This window comes from Protomyctophum bolini (genome assembly GCF_963924005.1).
Source record: "Protomyctophum bolini genome assembly, chromosome: 11".
Classification (NCBI taxonomy): domain Eukaryota; kingdom Metazoa; phylum Chordata; class Actinopteri; order Myctophiformes; family Myctophidae; genus Protomyctophum; species Protomyctophum bolini.
In genome coordinates this window covers 13,532,604-13,550,025 of record NC_137872.1, presented here as the reverse complement: position 1 = coordinate 13,550,025, position 17,422 = coordinate 13,532,604, and the positions used below count along the sequence as shown (strand labels likewise).

Below are 17,422 nucleotides of genomic sequence, written 5' to 3'. Positions count from 1 at the left end.
CAACAAACATGTCGTTTAAACCACCATGGCACAAACTAATTTTCCAAACATTTTTCACCAGGCCACCCACTCCCCCTCCCTTTCCAACACACACACACACACACACACACACACACACACACACACACACACACACAATCTCGGCTCATCTTAAATCCTGTTGTCGTCATAGCAACGGTGGTATCGAGGCAAGGCGAGAAAGTGAGGGAGAGAAGGGACCCTCTGTGTCGTCTGTGTTTCTCATTCCAGTCGCAAAGCAAAGAGCTGCAGCGCTCACTGACGGGGTGTGTGTGTGTGTGTGTGTGTGGGGGGGGGGGTATCTCCGCTGAGATATTCCCGCCAGGCAAGGACTGCAGAGTATTGACCTTTAAGACAGCAAATACTAAAACAGGGCATTGGTGCTGCCTGTCAATCAAATGCAACCGCTCTGGAGATAGAAGCCTCAGAGGTGGCTTTCTAATGCAGGCATAAAGCTGAGCTCACAGTGGAATGTGACAGGTCAGGGACAGACAAGAGCTTTTTCCAGTACCAGGCCGTGCCGACAGTGCCTGTAAACCATCAGTTGAATTAAGTATGGGTGACGGCGACACCGTGAGTAATGACAAGTGGAACTGCTGTACATCACGGCTAGAGCGCGCGCACGGCTGATAACAGAGTATCTCTGCTCCATCATCAGCCTGTCCGTACAGGAAAAAGAAAAACCCTTCCCATGTCCCTCCCGCTGATAAATGACCAAAACCTTTTAAAGCAGAAGACTCTGATGACTTTTGTACCGAGCGCCGTTATCATGAATATGCCATGGAAGAAAAAGGAACTTGGAGTGCGCACAATTTTGCGATTGTAAGCCACTTGAGAGCATAGATCTTTTAACATCTCCTTTAGAAAGATGTAGGATCGCTTAATGTCCAGCTACAGTCTCAACTCACTCAACAGTCCTCAACATTGAACAGAGCAGATATGACAAATAACTTTGAAAGAAATGACAGTGACTGATACCAATAATCAAAATAAACAATGTAGTATGCCAAAATAGGCCACATTTATTTTATACTATACTTGTATGAAATAGGTCATCGACACGCTCACATGTAAGTGTACGTTTTTAAATCGGCTAGTTCCACAATGTTGTATTTTTTATAAACGTTTAAGTGTATGTACTTTCAACCTTTCCCTCTCCCAGGCTGTGGTCCCCACGGGGTCTGAGGCAGTTACTAACCTGTGGCTTACCGTGAGGTTAGGTTTAGGGTTTGGGGTATGGTGTCGGACTAATGCCTGTTCATTAAAATCCTGCACCTTATGTAGAGATCGTTATATGTGCTATATGTTTAGTACTGCCTCATTCCATGTACCTTATGTATATGTTTATACCGTTTACCTCTTTCTTTCTTTCTCTATTCTATGGTGATTGTACGAAAAATTCCACCCACTTATTTGTACGACAAATTCCACCCACTTTTTTTCTGGACACGGAGGTGTGACAATAAAGTTGAGAACGTACAAAATAGCAAGAACGGGGAAATGTCAGTCAGTGTGGTTTGTATCAATATTGTTTCAATACACTATGATAATCATCAATAATTAACTGAAATGCACAGTCCTTTTAATAAAAATCAACTAATCTAAGTGATTTGTGTGTGGCAGGGAGAGGGACCTTGGGTTGATAGTTAAGGAGGGCTGAGGTTCTCACAGTGCACAAAGAAGCCCAGTGTGCTCAGCTGGGGGAATCAATGAGCCCTCCCGATCAGACTCAAGCCAAACACCTGGGGAGCCAGAGGTCATGTGACACTCTCAAACGACATCACCATGGCAACAATCAACGGTCAAAACAAAATGGAGTGGGGGTGGGGGGGGGGGCGGCCGGATCCCGCGTCTTTTCTTGTGAACTGATGTGGAAGTAGAGAGAGGGGAAAACACTGTCAACAGGCACACAGTCAAATACTTGGAGTAAATTTAATTTGGAAGAGTGAAGTAAATGTGTCTCTCTCTCTCTCTCTCTCTCTCTCTTATGCATACAGATTTTACTGTCTCTCACGCATACAGTCAGCGATACCGCAAAGGAACATGGGAAAGGCCAGAGTGCCGTAGGGAGAGAATGGGGTTCACACTGCTGTGGTTAACCATCCCTCTGGAGTCCAGAACGTGAAGGAGGAAGCGGGGGTGTGGGAATATAGACTGCCATTCCCAGCCCTGTCAAAAGTCTGGATTCAATGCCTACACCTTAAAATGCTTAATGGTAATTTAACTCTTGTCTTTAAAGAGTACATAAAGTAAATTACACTAAATGCTAAACTAACCTCTAACTGATGTTGGAGTTAAGAGGTCAATTTGGCTCCAATTGGGGGGGGGGTGCTTGCCTTGGTGACTAGTGTGAAACGAATCCATCCTCTCAGGTTTGTGAGCTCTGGTTGACCCCCTCTCCTATACCTCCCTTCCTGTCCACCTGGTTCTCCAAGACCAATGCCATGGCCCAATCCCACCAGACGATCTGACACATCTTCAGGGAACTTGGCCCCCCACACTATCTCCCACACCCACCCTTTCCCCTGCCTGCCTGTCTGACTGGCCCTATTTTGACTCCGGGCGCAGGGCCGAGCGATCTCATTCGCAGCATTGTTCTTCTGTAAACAAAGGCTTCCTCTTCCCCTTTCCACTCTCTGTGGGACATTAAAATCCCTAAAAGGGAGGGAGACAACTAACAGGGGGGGGGGGGGGTAGACATGAGCTTGTGCTGGTGGACTTATTTGTTATCTATGTTCTCCTCTAATCCTGGAGCCATCTTCCTTGACATGGTAAATCTCTTCTGACCAAGAGCAGACTCCGAGTCCTACCATAGCAATCTGCCAGGAGTCTCGGGAAACGGTTAAGAACAAACTAATGAATATTGACATTGGGGTGGGGGGTGCCATTTAGAATAACATATGTTATACACCAGCTTCACAGTCAGTGAGTGTGAGTTAGGGGTTGACGCAGGACATTATTTGCCGTTGGACCAGACTACCCTGTCCATGAGCACACGCAGCTCTGCCCTGCTGCTATCAAAACTGGCTTACTTTTTAAAGACCTGGCTACACCACAACTGCAGCCCCGGCCTGTGTAGTTAGACCCAGCAGTGTACTGTTGAGGCACAGGGTAGAATTTCCAAGTCTTGGACAGAGTAAAGGCAGACTGTGGAAATGTGGTTAAGGCAAAGTGATTGGTAGGCACAGGGACATTTTCCAGCGTTGACATGTATATATTTATTTTTAATTCATTTTCTAAAGATCTTACAAATCCACACTCGTATGTATGTAAATGTAAATATGTTAATTCGATAAGGCCTGTAGCTGGGAACATAATAGATATTTGGAGATACCGGTGGCCGAGTAATAGGGGAAGGTGGGAAACAGACCTGTAATTTCCAAGATTATGAGAATTGTATATGGAAAAAAGGAAAACCTTTTCCACAGAGCAAAACATGGCCATGTCTATTCGACACCCCTGGGACTCCTGTTACACACTTGACAAAAACAAAACAGAAAGAAATTGGGAAGGGAGGGGCATATGTCACACATCGCTGTGCAGTGTGCACAGACAGTGCAGCACCTCTGGGGATAAAGGAAGAGATAAGTCACAGAACATACCTTTGGCCACCCGTCCGACCACAGTAGCCTCAACCACGAAAATGGGATTACGGTCAGAGTGTCAGTCGTGACTAAGAGAAGCCATACATCACCGTACATCACACTCAACACCTGTCTGCTATGGTGATGATAGAGCTCTGGAAACACAGGCTCTAAGAAGGGTCTTGAGGCGCAAAGAACCTGTCGGGCAGGGTGCCATTTTACACATGAATAACGTTGTTGGTGCTTAGTAGAGTGAGGTGGCGCCAGCCAGGGGCCCGGTAACGATGTGACCTTCAAAGCAAAGACGCATATTAATTGTAGCTCTCCGAGTCTCCTCAATAAACAAGAGAAAACATTGAGCAGAGTGAGTGAGACACAGCGGCTGAGCCCTACCACTGCAAAAAGAGGTCCAGGTGCGACGGGAACACACATGCATTAAAGGAAATGGTCTGACGTCATTCTTACTGTGAGAACATTTCATCCGTCTTACGTCACCTTTTCCCTCCCGTAATACAGCCCATATATACTGTAATATAATTACATAATAGGGAGTCAACCCTGACTATTCTCGGCATCTAATAGAGGGAACCTGTCCATAATAGCATTTTTTTTGCTGCATTTCCGCCACCCCCTGCAACCGCACATCGCTCGCTCTTTCCACTCTGCGCAATACAATGTGCCTAATATAACGAGTAAAGTCTTCCACAGCACCATGACCGCTGCTGCTGCCACCGCTTAGCTGAGAAGTCAAAACAGTGCAGCCGAGCCGAGTGCAGGGCTTCTGCGAGCTCGCACCGCTGTTGGCCGGGACCCGGGCTGTTTGGAGAGAGACCCGGGCTGTTTGGAGAGAGCCACGCGGCTTTCCCTCTAAGCTCCTTGGCTTCTCTCTGCTCTCACTGATGTAATGGAGGAGCACAGAGGAGAGTGGAGGCCTGGGCTGAGCTGCAGTGAGGGGTTGGGGGCACTAACCTGTTTAACAGAACTCCAGGGCTGCCGTTGCCTCGTTGTGCGCACACGCATGTACGTGCACGCACGCACACCCATTTGCTCGACCCCAGACCCGTCTTTTTCCTTTTTCTCCACACCTTTCCCAATGTTACATCATCACCAACATTTTGCACCCCACTTCCCTCCTCCTGATATTCATTCCCAGCCAAGTATGTCGATATGTTGCGCTGACTGGTGGGAACCCTGTGCTGCTTGGTACTCAAATTTGTTATTTTCTGCAGTATTTTATCCACCATTTACTTTGGCAAATGTAATCATTTTAATATAATTACAGAACTACTACTACTAATAATACACTCCTTTTGTCACTGTATGTGTATGCATATCATTTGTCATCTGCATTTACCCATCCTGCTTACCAAAAGCGGCCCACTGCTGGCCGCGTTCAATGCGCCGCTCCAAGCTAGCAAGCCAGGTCTTTTACCCCATTTAAAATGTTAGAATATGGAGATCTTTTCTACCCCAAGACGCATATTAAAAACAGTGAGCACTATTAGTACAGTGTTCTGGGAGCAGTTGAGTGTCTTGCTCAGGGACACTTCGACCGCAGCCGAGACAAAAACCACAGACCTTCAGTTTCCCAGGTGCTCTCTCTCTCTACCCACTCAGCTACGGCCCCATTGATTGGCGTACATCTCAATCCATTCCATGCCCATTCATATAAATGCGACACACGTTATAGACTCATGTCTTTCTTGTCTGCAACCATGCATTCATTAGTCATGTGGTCAAACTTTTGCCACCCTGCTCTAGTTTGTCTTCTGGTACAAGTAACTCCTCTGTGTTAAACAGTGCTGTGTGAACAAGACATGGTACTTTCAGATCATGCATGATAGGCGCGTGCCGCGCGCACACACACACACACACACACACACACACACACACACACACACACACACACACACACACACACACACACACACACACACACACACACACACACACACACACACACACACACACACACACACACACACACACACACACACACACACACACACACACACGCTCTGCATTCTTGGGGGTTGGTTGTCATAATCAGTAATAGCTGCTATGAGCTGGTCCTGATGCGTCATCATTGAGATGCCACTGGGGTTCCGTGCTTCAAATTGTGAGCAAATGGCATAGTGTGCAGGTGTGTGCCATTAACAGCTTTTATGAGGTGTTGGAAGTCATGTTTAAAGTGTGCGACACGTGTCTATGAGCCATGTGTCATGTCTGTTCCAAATATAGCCAAGCTGCTTCAATAAAATCATCAAGACCCCGGAGGTGGCTTTAATTTGGACTTTAATGTGTGGCATTTTTATGTTTTATATGAGATGGGTCGATGTAGAGAAACAGGAAACCACGGGCAGAGAGAGAGCAGAGACATTCGAGACAAGACGGGGGTCGGACTTGAACCCAGGTCCTCACGCTCACAATGATCACATGGCCTGTGGCTGAGCCACCAAGCACCCCTTGTTTTGACCTTTGCTGCAATGCTTAATCCAAGTGCTGCCAAACCGCTGAGACACAAATACTTTGGCCGAACATAGACCAAGTCATGTGTTTTATGCCTTAAGACGAGCTCCTGCGTTTCACTCCAGAGTGGAGTCAACTGTGGAAATCCCACTGCTGAGTCAGATAGTGGAAACCATCACTGTTTGCCATAATCCCAGTACAGTAAACAAGCACATCAAAGTGTTTCTCCCATAATGAAAGGCTAAGGCTTTACTGGGAGAGTAAACATTAAGCTCACATCCCTTAACATTTTTAACATGGCTGTCTGGGAGTTTCTGTGGCCTCCGCCGGTGAGCCCAAACACATGAATCATCAAGCCAACTGCAGTCAGTCATTATTTGGCCCATACTCGCAGTGCTGTATGTGGAGGGGAGTTTTGTAAGAACTTCCTGACCAGCAAAACCAAACGCTTATCAAGCAGAGAGTTGCTCACCAAAATGGCCAAACTCGAGACGAGAGTGAAAAGACAATTGAGTGGCTACTATGGGTATCTGGGATTTTTCTGGGTCCAGAAAAAGAACCAGAACATTGGGGGAGGAGGAGAAAAAAAGAGCCTGTGTTGAAAGGTGTCCGTTTGCCTCTTGGCTCGCATGCAGCCGGAGTGCCCCCTTCTTACAGGAATCCTTGTGCATATTTGTTCAAGTTTGACGGAGATGCCATTTGAAATGTGATCCAGTGTGAATATAAACATCTTCCCTCTGATCCCGTCTCCTAGAGGACCAAAGGGGCTGGCCGTCAGGCCGAGGCACGGACAGACGTCTGCAGTCAGCTGCTGGCATCTTGGGGATTTCACACCAATCAACCCCACCCCACCCTTCCCCTCCCCATATGCTGGAGGTTAGCGCAAGAGAGTTAATTGTATCAAAACCATGTCCAGCCAGGTTTATAGCCGAGCTAGCACATCCAAGAATTCAGCTCAGGTTTCCACTTATCTTCATCGGGCTGGGATGGATGGACTCTCGGGGGCTGTTCCCTCTGCACCTCCCATTTCTAGGAAAACCAAACAGCTCTTGTGCGTGTGTGTGGATGTCTAGGTCTAGCAGAGCTAATAAGACTTTTGTACAAACATGCTGAGCCGACTCACCTGGAGAACCACCGCCGGCTTGCTGAAAGAAAACAACAATCAGAGACGGCACTAAAAGAAGAAGAAGGAAAAAAGGGGGGGGGGGGGGGGGGGGGAATATGCTGCGGCTGAGATCACATATCAAAAACTGGAATGTGACAAGAAGAGGGGGGGCTGGCCTCGCACCGCTTGACTACCCCTAAACCACCACCCCCACCCCCCAAAACCGCAGCACCTGTAGGTCTCGGCTCAGAGGAACAATGTCCAGTGTAATGACAGAAGAATGGGGGTTCTGTTGTGTAGCTGATGGAGGGAGAGTGGGGAGTGCGAGTGTGTGTGTGTGTGTATGTAGGGCACTGATGTCAGACTAAACAACACAGAGGCCAGAGGAGGACCGAGGCAGAACAAGGGTTGATCTCCCCAACTACCTGAGACTGAAGTGATCTTCTCTGAACTCATCTAGATACTGCTCAAAACTCAAACTCAAAGTCCTTTGGTCTGGGAAATACAGTTTGTGCTCCATCCTTCCACCGTGAATAATTCAGCAAAACTCAACTCCTCTCCTGTCTCTCTAACATCACTTTCCCTTAAACCCTGAACTAAATAATTAAATAAAACTAGACCTGTGCCTGTTCGGGCACCGGCCTACTAGGAATTATGCAAGACTAGACCTTACCCATTCTGAATTTATGAACACATGAAGGTCCGGAGGGACCGAAACGTTGCTTCATTAAATAAGACAATACTAATGTGCCGAGCAAATACACAGTGTGCCAGTGTACCTTATTGCTTTCATTCATGTCCACTGGCCTACGCACCTGTGCATATGCCTGATTTCTAGGTGTGTGAAAGTTTTCTCCAACAGTGAATTTATGAACACCAAATTATGTACAGTGTGGGTAATGCGATGTAATAGATCACATTGCTGATTGGGAGGGAATTGTCCTGTCGCACGTAGGCTACGCTATGGCAAACATAGTGAATTTATCCCCCAAAAAGCATGTTTTTGCAATAAATTGCAAATATAATAGAATTGCTTTGGCCTCTCTGTTGATTAAACTATACCCACGACATGTGAATGAAATTTGGGGTGGATCATGTGTACCATTCTTTGTGAGATTTGCACAAAAGCTGTAGGTGGATGAGCAAAAAGTGTGTTTTGAAGAATAGTCAACATGGCGGAAAATCTATCCTGACGCAAATGGGCGTGGCCTATATGGGGAGATGCGTCATGACCAAAGGAATCCAGGGAAAGTTAAATTTTGATTTTACGACCTATGGTTCAAGACTTATAAGACGAAATGTAAAGTGGGCTGTTATAGCGCCCCAACTGTAAGTATTTATTACATTAATTTTAATAATTATTATGAACCTCCCCTCCAAGCCTAGGGGAGGTACCCCAGAGTGAAGTGTCTGGGGAAATGCGTGTGAAATAACAGGGGAAAGAGAAAAAACGGCGACAGGGAAAAGGAGGAATGTTCAGGCGAAAGCAATACGTACACAAGTCATATTGGCTTTCGCTGGAGCGCCCCCTCCCTCGCCTCACATTAACCGCCACAGCCAGGTTAACACATCAAGACTTTGAAGAAGCCTTTTCCCCAGCCACCCAGGAGGATTAGCACTTCTCCTAGTCAAGAGTTAGAGCAGTCTTTTCTCTCTCTCTCCTCTCACTGTCTGTAGCCATTGCAACAGAGGCACACGACCAGCACAAGCTCGCACTAAGGGAAGGCAAGGGAGGTTTGGTTTCAAATACAGGCAGGCAGACACTCAATCCAGATGTAAACTGGTATGAGTCACTGTGACTGATCACACCAAACTAATTAGAACTGTCTAGGAATCTGGAGTACATTTTGCGTCAGACGAGATTGACCGCATTCACTAAAATGAAAATAGTGGAAATATACGGAGATGAGCTAGAAATGGATGCAGGGACTATCTGTGCAGGGAGTGGAGGGGGCGAGGGCAGTCATACATCTTGAATATTAAGATGTGCGTCTGTGTGATTTAATCACTTAAGCCCAGTACGTGAAAGCCTATTTTTCAACATTCACCTACTGTATAATGGCATGCCCAATATAGGACGCCAGGTTGAAATTGTAATAAGGAAGGAAGGAAGTAATAAGCACTCGGATGGGTCCAGTCGTGCATGGACAACTGAGGTACAGGACCACACAGCGAGTTTCAGAGCAACTCTGCTCATGTCCAGCATCTGCTTACCACTGGATGCCCTCTCTAGCACACAGATAACATAAAACACAATGGTAATGAGGGCTTTCCCAGTCGCTCAAGGAACTACCGAACACAGACACACATGCCATGAATCATCCATGAAAGGGATTTGTATCCTTTGTCAGGGGCCGTCCTGTCTGCTCGTCTTTATCTATACCCCATTTAAAAAGTCTGAATGCAATGAAAATAACCGTAAAAAACATGGATGTGTCCAGTTGGCTCACAGGTAAAGTACTCACTACTCAGTTCACCCACCACCAGTGTGGAGACCAATGCCGATTCCTCCACAGTGCTTCCGGCTCAGTGGGGCGCGCAAACAAACACAATTGTCTATCTTCAATTCTTCACACTTCACAGGTGGGAAGCTAGTGTGGGATTATGTTCTTTTTTGCGGCGCTAGTGACTCTTTAAAGGGGACTAAATGGAGGAGAAATATTTAGACACGGAGGCTTTCAAAGTCTGTTAGCAACACACAGTTAGTTAGTGTTATTGACTGTGCATGTAAAAAAGCAGTTAATCATGCTCCCTGCTCCAACTTGGCAGGAAGAAGCTGATCTCGCCACCTGAAAATGACACTCTTCTTATAATACAGTAATGGGTCTCACCTGCACAAGGCACTGCACAAAGGGTTGTTTCTATATCTTCTGCCATTTAAATGTCTAATTTTATTGGCATTTTATATTACTATTTTATTGCTTTTTAAAAGTATTTTTTTAATGCACCATATTTGACATTGCTTGTTTATAGTAGAATATTTGACATATCTAACCTGTTTTACTTGTTTCTATCTTCCTCTAATATTTAACCCTTCTTGAAACTGCAAATTGATGCAATGATGGGCACTTGTCCAACAAAGAACTCTTTTACACCTGTAAACTTGTTATGTGAAAATGAAGTTGAATCTGAATCGTTAAAGAGCCCACGAGTCTGAGCAACATGTGAGACCTCAAGTCCCGCTGAGTAACATGATTGCAGTCCTTCCCTTTGTTATTCCAGGGGAACCTCTAAAGGAGGAGAAACAAGGGCATGGGGAGGTTCTGGACCGGGCTGTTCTGCTCCCCACCTGTCAGGGGTGACATTTAGACAAGTGTTCGGATCGGAGAAGTGCTTCCTCTCCCCGTCGGCTACATCTGGTCTCTTGCGAGCTGTTGCTGGCAGCGGTTTGAGGGCAGAGCGACCGCAGAAGCCTTTGTCCTCCTCGCTGAAGAGTGCAGCTGAACCAACAGCAGAGCGGGCCCAGAGTCAGTCAATTCATTGACGGAACAATTTCAAAATTATCAGAGAGGCCCTCAGTGGGGAAGGAAGGAAAACATTTACAAATGACGTGCAATGATGCTCGTTATGTTGCCCCTTCTCTCAACCCTCCCTTCAATCCCACCACACCCCCACTTTTGTCTTTGCTATCAGTTTGTTTTCACCTTCTCGTCTTGCTATGCAGCAGAATGTGGAAATGTTACGTCGTCTGCACACCAAGCAGCAGAGTCAACGTTCCCCACATGTATCTAATCATTGTGTATTTACAATGTATCCTGTCTGAACACCCAGATGAGCCCAAATCACTTCCATACAGGCACTCAGTAAAGGGGAAAAAAGGCTCTGACTGAGGCCACATGAATGCACCATGCGCAGGCTTAGACCACATTAAAACCTCTCTTGATCATCAGGTCTCTGGGCCTCCACAGCCTCCGTCTCTGCTCATCAGTAGACTAAAGACAGGCCAAGCAAGGCTGTGTGTGTGTGTGTGTGTGTGTGTGTGTGTGTAGCGGCAGCGGGGAACATGCTAAACAGACAAGACCCAAGCATTTCAATCAAGGCTGTACAGTGGGCCGATGTTTAACCTCCACAGCTTGTTGTCGCGTCTTTAAAAATGAGTCTGTTTGGCCATGAAAACAGCATCTGTGTCCATTCAGCAGTCCATCATCTTCCAAGTAGCAGAGAATAGGGGCGGCCACACTAGCAGTAACCACTTCAACAAAAATGACAACATTGACTCTTCGGAAAGAGAAACCTGCTGCAGCGTTGTCAAATGACATTTACAAATAATGGCGGCTGATCTTTCTTGCAGGAGAACAAAATACCTGTAACTATTCATAGAGATAAAGAGAGAAGGAAAAATAGGAGAGAATGGCAAAGACAGAGAAATTGAACCAAAAAGGCAGCTTTAGCACAGGTGGTGGTTAAATATTCTTTGGACTGATGCGGAAGAGGCATACAGTCGGAAAGTACAGGAGTGACTCAGAGAGAGAGAGTGAGATGGGAATGCTAACGGGGAAATCGAGGGAATCCCACCGAGATAGCTCTCTTCTCGAGTTTGAATCAGGCCAAAGAATTCAGATGAGCAAACCATATGCTAAACAAATAAAAAAATACTGTTGATGCTTAGGACAGAAAACTGGAGACTATAGGACGCATGCGTGCTGCATATATTATTTTCTTAAAGAATCTAGTCGAATTTCAATTATCTGTGTTGAAATTTAAATGGAGTTATGCTTTCCACAGTGTTTATTCTGAAGGCACTCTGTTAAGCATTGGCTGTGTCTCAATGAATTTACGACCAATTGGAAAGGCCACAGCATCATGCCATGAGCCATGTCTTCATCATAACAGAATTTAAGCTGATCATATAATATATAAAGCAATGAGCCATGTCTTAATTGTGTAATTTATGACTGATTCGTTAAGTGTTAAGCCATTAGCTTTGTTTGCGTGTCACATAATTTAGGAGTGATCAGTTGTAGACTTTAATGGAAACCTGTCCAGTGTAGTCAAGGGGCAATTCTCACCCAGAGTGTTAGTTTTAGAGGTTCGCTTGCCATATTTTTCCAGTTTAAATGCTGGCAAACATCTGCAACATCTGGTTCAAATTGATATGGGGGGGGGGGGGGGGGGGGGTTGTCAGCAAAGGAGAGGCTCCTCAAGTGCAAACATACTGGTTGCATGTAACTGCTCATCATTCAGGACTTTGCAGGAAAACAAACTCATCAACAGCAATGTGTCAAAATCATCCAGTCGACACATAACAACAAGCTGCTACAATGTAGCAACGACACTCTCTGGGCCCATTACTCTCCACATCACAATCTAATGGACCTAGTATAAACATACAGCTGCTGGTGCTAAACAAAGAAATGCCTAATGACAGTGTACAGTGAATATACGATTATACGAGCTCGCTTTCAGCAAAAACTGAGCCCTTGGGCTCAGAGCTCTGCGTTACACTCTACTATGGGCCAGAAACAAGCTAGCATATGGATGACATGGCACAACACATTACATAATTCCCAACACCCGTGGTACGTAAAAATGTATTCAGTTCAGCTGACTGAATAACAGACAGATGTGTAGAAGACAGAAAGGCAGGAAGTCAAACACGAGACAGCGAGAGTAGTTGAGCTGGGCAAATACAGTATTTCAGTGGAAACTCATTTCCATAGGCTTTCTTTCCAGCAGGAATGATGTTAGGTCTGGGGGCCTGCATTGTGTCACTCTCCCTGAAAACCATAAAGAGATCCCGCGCTAGCCATTTTTCACAGTGGACTCGCATTCTTAGCATTCTTCCAGGAGACTACTGCAGTCCATCTTGACCCGAAATTACAGACCAATTCAAAGACTAATGGAATGGACTCATCTAGACTTCCAAAATGAAAACTCAAGTTACAAAAAAGTACCGGTAATTGCATGAGAAAAGTAAAAGCATGAGCATCGGCCATTTAGATAACAGTGATACGGCCCGGAGGGCTGGCGTAAAGGCATCTGGACAACTAATAAAAGCCCATATTATCTGACATTAGATTACGAAAGATACGCAGAGAGCGGACAAAACGCAGGGGGAGAGAAATTTTCACACGTTTTTTTCTGTGCATTTTTTATCTCCCTTCTGCTGCTGACTGTTCCCAATCCGACGTACGTACGTTACTGTTAAGGTGGGTGCAGTACCCCCTGGCGACGTACTGTACCGTTGTAATGTATGAAAGTATGCATGCAGACGTAAAAAGCGTACATACTCTCCTCACCCAAAACGCAAAAGAGTACGTCTCCTGCTTAATAAACTGGTAATCCAGCATGACAGAAACCATCTATTGATTCTATATAGAGACAACGTCATTTGTGAACTAACACAAAACAGATCATCAATGCGCAGTCTCACAGGTTTAAGCAACCAGAAAGACTTGAGGATAAATGATACTCCAATGATCAGGCACGATTAGCTGGTTGCAAATTTCAAAGCTATGTAGCCCTTCTGTTACACAACTTGGAAACCTCTGTGACTGGCCTGTCTGTCCACAATCTCTTCATGCCTATATGGCAGACTATTTATTTAAGAATATAAATCAATCAAATCTCAAAACAAACTTGCTTGTCATGTTGTGAGCACAAACCTGATTTACACACCAACTGTTTAAAACGGCTTAGATTACTGGTTAACAAAGTAGGGTCTGGGAACCCCCATGGGGTCTTTCTTGGGGGGTTCCAGGCCAGGGCGTCCCGAGCAAATATAGTTATACTAAAATTGTATACAAAAATAGCTGATCTCCAAGCTCAAAATGCACACACTTTGAGCTTATAGATCTACTATATTTGGGGAAAAAACATTTCAGATAAGGTTCCACACACACACACACACACACACACACACACACACACACACACACACACACACACACACACACACACACACACACACACACACACACACACACACACACACACACACACACACACACACACACACACACACACACACACACACACACACACACACACACACACACACACACACACACACACACTTACTTTAGGGGTCCGTCCTTGACAACTACCCAGTCTGTCTATCCTGCATGTCTGTCATATGAAATGGGTCCCAATTTCCCTGGAAAGCTCCCTCCTTCCCTCTATCTTATTGCTATCAGAAACAGCACTAGCTTAAATATTTAATTTGGCTCTTCCTGGTGAATAGAACGGCCTGGAATTCGCATCTGCCCTGATCCTGGAAGCACATCAAACACAGCAGCTGTCATCCCCCCTCTCCCAGTCAAAACAATGTCCTCTCATGTAAACGTCTCTCTGTTTGTGTTGAAATGGTACAAACCAAACAAGTGAGCCAAGGCAGAGGAAGAGAAAGCAACACAGACAGAGGGACAGACAGATAGAGGGAGACAGAGGGAAAAGAGAGAGCCAAGTCCATATCACAGCTGCAGTACTGTTGTTACACTGACCTCACAGTTGCAACAAATTGTGAATTACGTGTAATAAGCCTTAACGTGAATTGTATGCGTGTGCATGAGACTGCTACTACTGTGAAATGCCCCTTACTGTCAGAAGCAGAAAGGGCAATTTCCAGCATGAATTGCCACTGCTACTACAACATTCCCCACCAGTTATACAATTTTACAAGAATTACAGTGAAAGAGCAAACTACATCCATGCCAGTAACTCGCATGAATAGCAGCCTATTATGATTAATTAATTACTGCCGAGTGGCAGTTGCTGCCTCCTGTGAGCACTAGACTTGACTAGTGGTTTTCAGGTCGAGGGACCTACCAAAATTAATGTCCTTGTGGGGGTTCCAGGAGGCCCCCAGCATAATGCTTGATTAAGTTTCATCTCTCTTCCTACAGATATATACGCATATCCAAAAATAAAAACTCTTTCCACGAGACCAAATAAAAATTGCCAAACGCTATATCTCATCCTTATTTATTCCAAGGCTTGAAATTAAACATTTTGAGAATGTGACTGTCCATCAGACCATCTCAACTGGCCAAATAAGAACGAAGCTGTCTCGCTAGGCTAACGTTAGCTAGAAAACTTTGTCGCTCTCTAACAACGTTATAGTCACTATACTCCCTCACTATACTATCGTTCAGAATGCATCCATATTACATTTTACTTGCACCACTGCCTTTTTGCATAGAAATATGTAACATCACAAGGGGCTAATTTCCTATGGCTAGCAACGTTACAAAGAACTGCCAATGGAAATTAAACACAATAAACAGCTATTTCAGGACAAGTGTTAATGCTGGTATCAAATGCAGGGCTAAGACTAGTTCCCAGAGTTATCATTACAAATGTAGGGTTTAAATTTGTACCCAATGTTGTGTATTTTAAACGTTTTAACAACAATGGCGTGGGAACAACGAACGGTTTCACTGGGTTTCACGTGTAAGAGTCGTGACGTTGCAGAAAGAAACACGAGATACGGTGATGCACATTGCACAGGTCTATCTATTTATTGGTTAAAGCTACAACTTCATGGCAACGGATCCATCCCAGTAAATACACCGAGCCGACTTGATTCTCATTTTATACACTTCGTCGCAGGAACGTGTCGCTCGCTCTGCAAAAAATGACGTACTTTCATGTGAAAAAAGTGTCGACGTGCGTAGCGTCGGCTATTATTTCACACGAAAATGACGCAAAAATGTTTTTTAGAGCGACACGCTCGTGCGACGAAATATAATTAATGACAGCATTCTCTAGTTGTGTGTGGGTAAACATATTTGGGGGGATTTAAATTAAGCTAAAAACGTACCTGTTAAACGCAGCTTCACCGGACCGTTCCGCCGAACCCCTTGATTAGACATCTCCCTCTTGGTTCCAGCCTCGACGGTTATGTGTTAACAAAAATATCTCATTAAAAAAAAATAACAAGGTCTTCCCCAGTTTTAGACAATAATGGAGTCAAGGAGGCATTGTGGCCCGGATGTGGACAGAATAACTGCCATAATCGCTGATACTGAATACTGACAGATACACACTTGCTCAGTCACAAATGCAAAAATAGAAAAATGTTTCGCAAACTGCATATGGTGTTTAAAAAAATGTTTTTATTTCGTATGGTGGCACAGTGTTCTCCTCCTTCACATCTTGAGAAAGGGCTTGTACTCCAGACAGTCTCCTCGCTCTCAGTGTTGCTGTCTGTACGCCGTGGAGGCTGGAGCGCCCTGTCTGGCTTCACTACAGCGTCAAGAGAGCCAGCCAAGGCACCATTTATACTCCCTAGTACGACAGTGTCGCGTTCGCAGACGGAACAAAACTACAAGCTAAACAACGTTGTACTTTAGGTCAGTTATTTTTGGGAAGCGACACTCTCGTTACTTTGGTAATTTTATAGAACAGAAGTTCTATTCAAGAATGTCTATTTAAATTGTATGTCCCACTGTTGATATACGCTCAGTTCGAGTCGAGTCAATTATCGATCTGGTTATGGGTAACATCGTTTTCATAGACCTACACATGATCAAAGCATTTTTAGTGACCCCTCGTTCCCTGTAGGAAATGTAATCCTGGAAGAGACCACTATCACAACAGAACGGTTAACTAACTAACGAAAGGAGTTGACCGTTTACGCAATTTGTATTTATTTGTAATGGACCTTGCAGTCTGGTCTGTGCACTACATACTATTGCCTTGTGGTGTGCATACTTAGTTTAGACTAGTCATTGGTGAGACATGGGTTAAGGTTAGGTGTGCTGCCCCGTGGGAGGTTAGGTTAGGATTTGATAGGTTGTAGTTGTAGGCCTAATGACTAAACCAAAAAGTGTCTAAACTAAGTACTGCACCCTGGTGGGCATCACAAACTTAAAAAATGATCATATATATGGAGACAACTTTAAGTAGATTTGAAGGTTGCATAGCACACATATACAAACACAACCCTGCTACACACAGCTTTTTTTAAAGCTGCAGTAGTCAACTGTTAACATTTTTTTAGGATAAGTGATATTTAACAAAGTTTGAATTCCAAGTTCTCCCAATTGGAATCAGACCAGAAAATGCATTCTGTGAAGAGCTGGGATGGCCCGTAACTCAAACTTTCAATGAGTACAATCCTAATATAGTGCCATTTGACAAACCAAAAAAAAAAATACACACACTTAACCTACATTAATGACAGGTTTTCATGCTAAACTTAGTGAAAACCTGAATATTCTCATTTGCATATTAATAAATGCAGACATTACATATCTTGCCTATAACCAGATTAAATTCACAGCCAATTAAACAATTCAATGAG

The 17,422-nt window shown here is 44.8% G+C and overlaps 1 protein-coding gene across 1 annotated transcript in view; it reads right to left on the bottom strand.

Annotated features, from left to right (window-relative positions):
• Nucleotides 1-16,352, bottom strand: part of LOC308324518 (E3 ubiquitin-protein ligase SMURF2) — a 61,630-nt gene extending 45,278 nt beyond the window's left edge. The window contains exon 1 of the mRNA XM_080776572.1: nt 15,938-16,352. Within this exon, the coding sequence (XP_080632698.1) occupies nt 15,938-15,989 (52 nt within the window). The 5' untranslated portion in view covers nt 15,990-16,352. The remainder of the gene's footprint in view (nt 1-15,937) is intronic.
• Between the last annotated feature and the right edge of the window lie 1,070 nt (nt 16,353-17,422).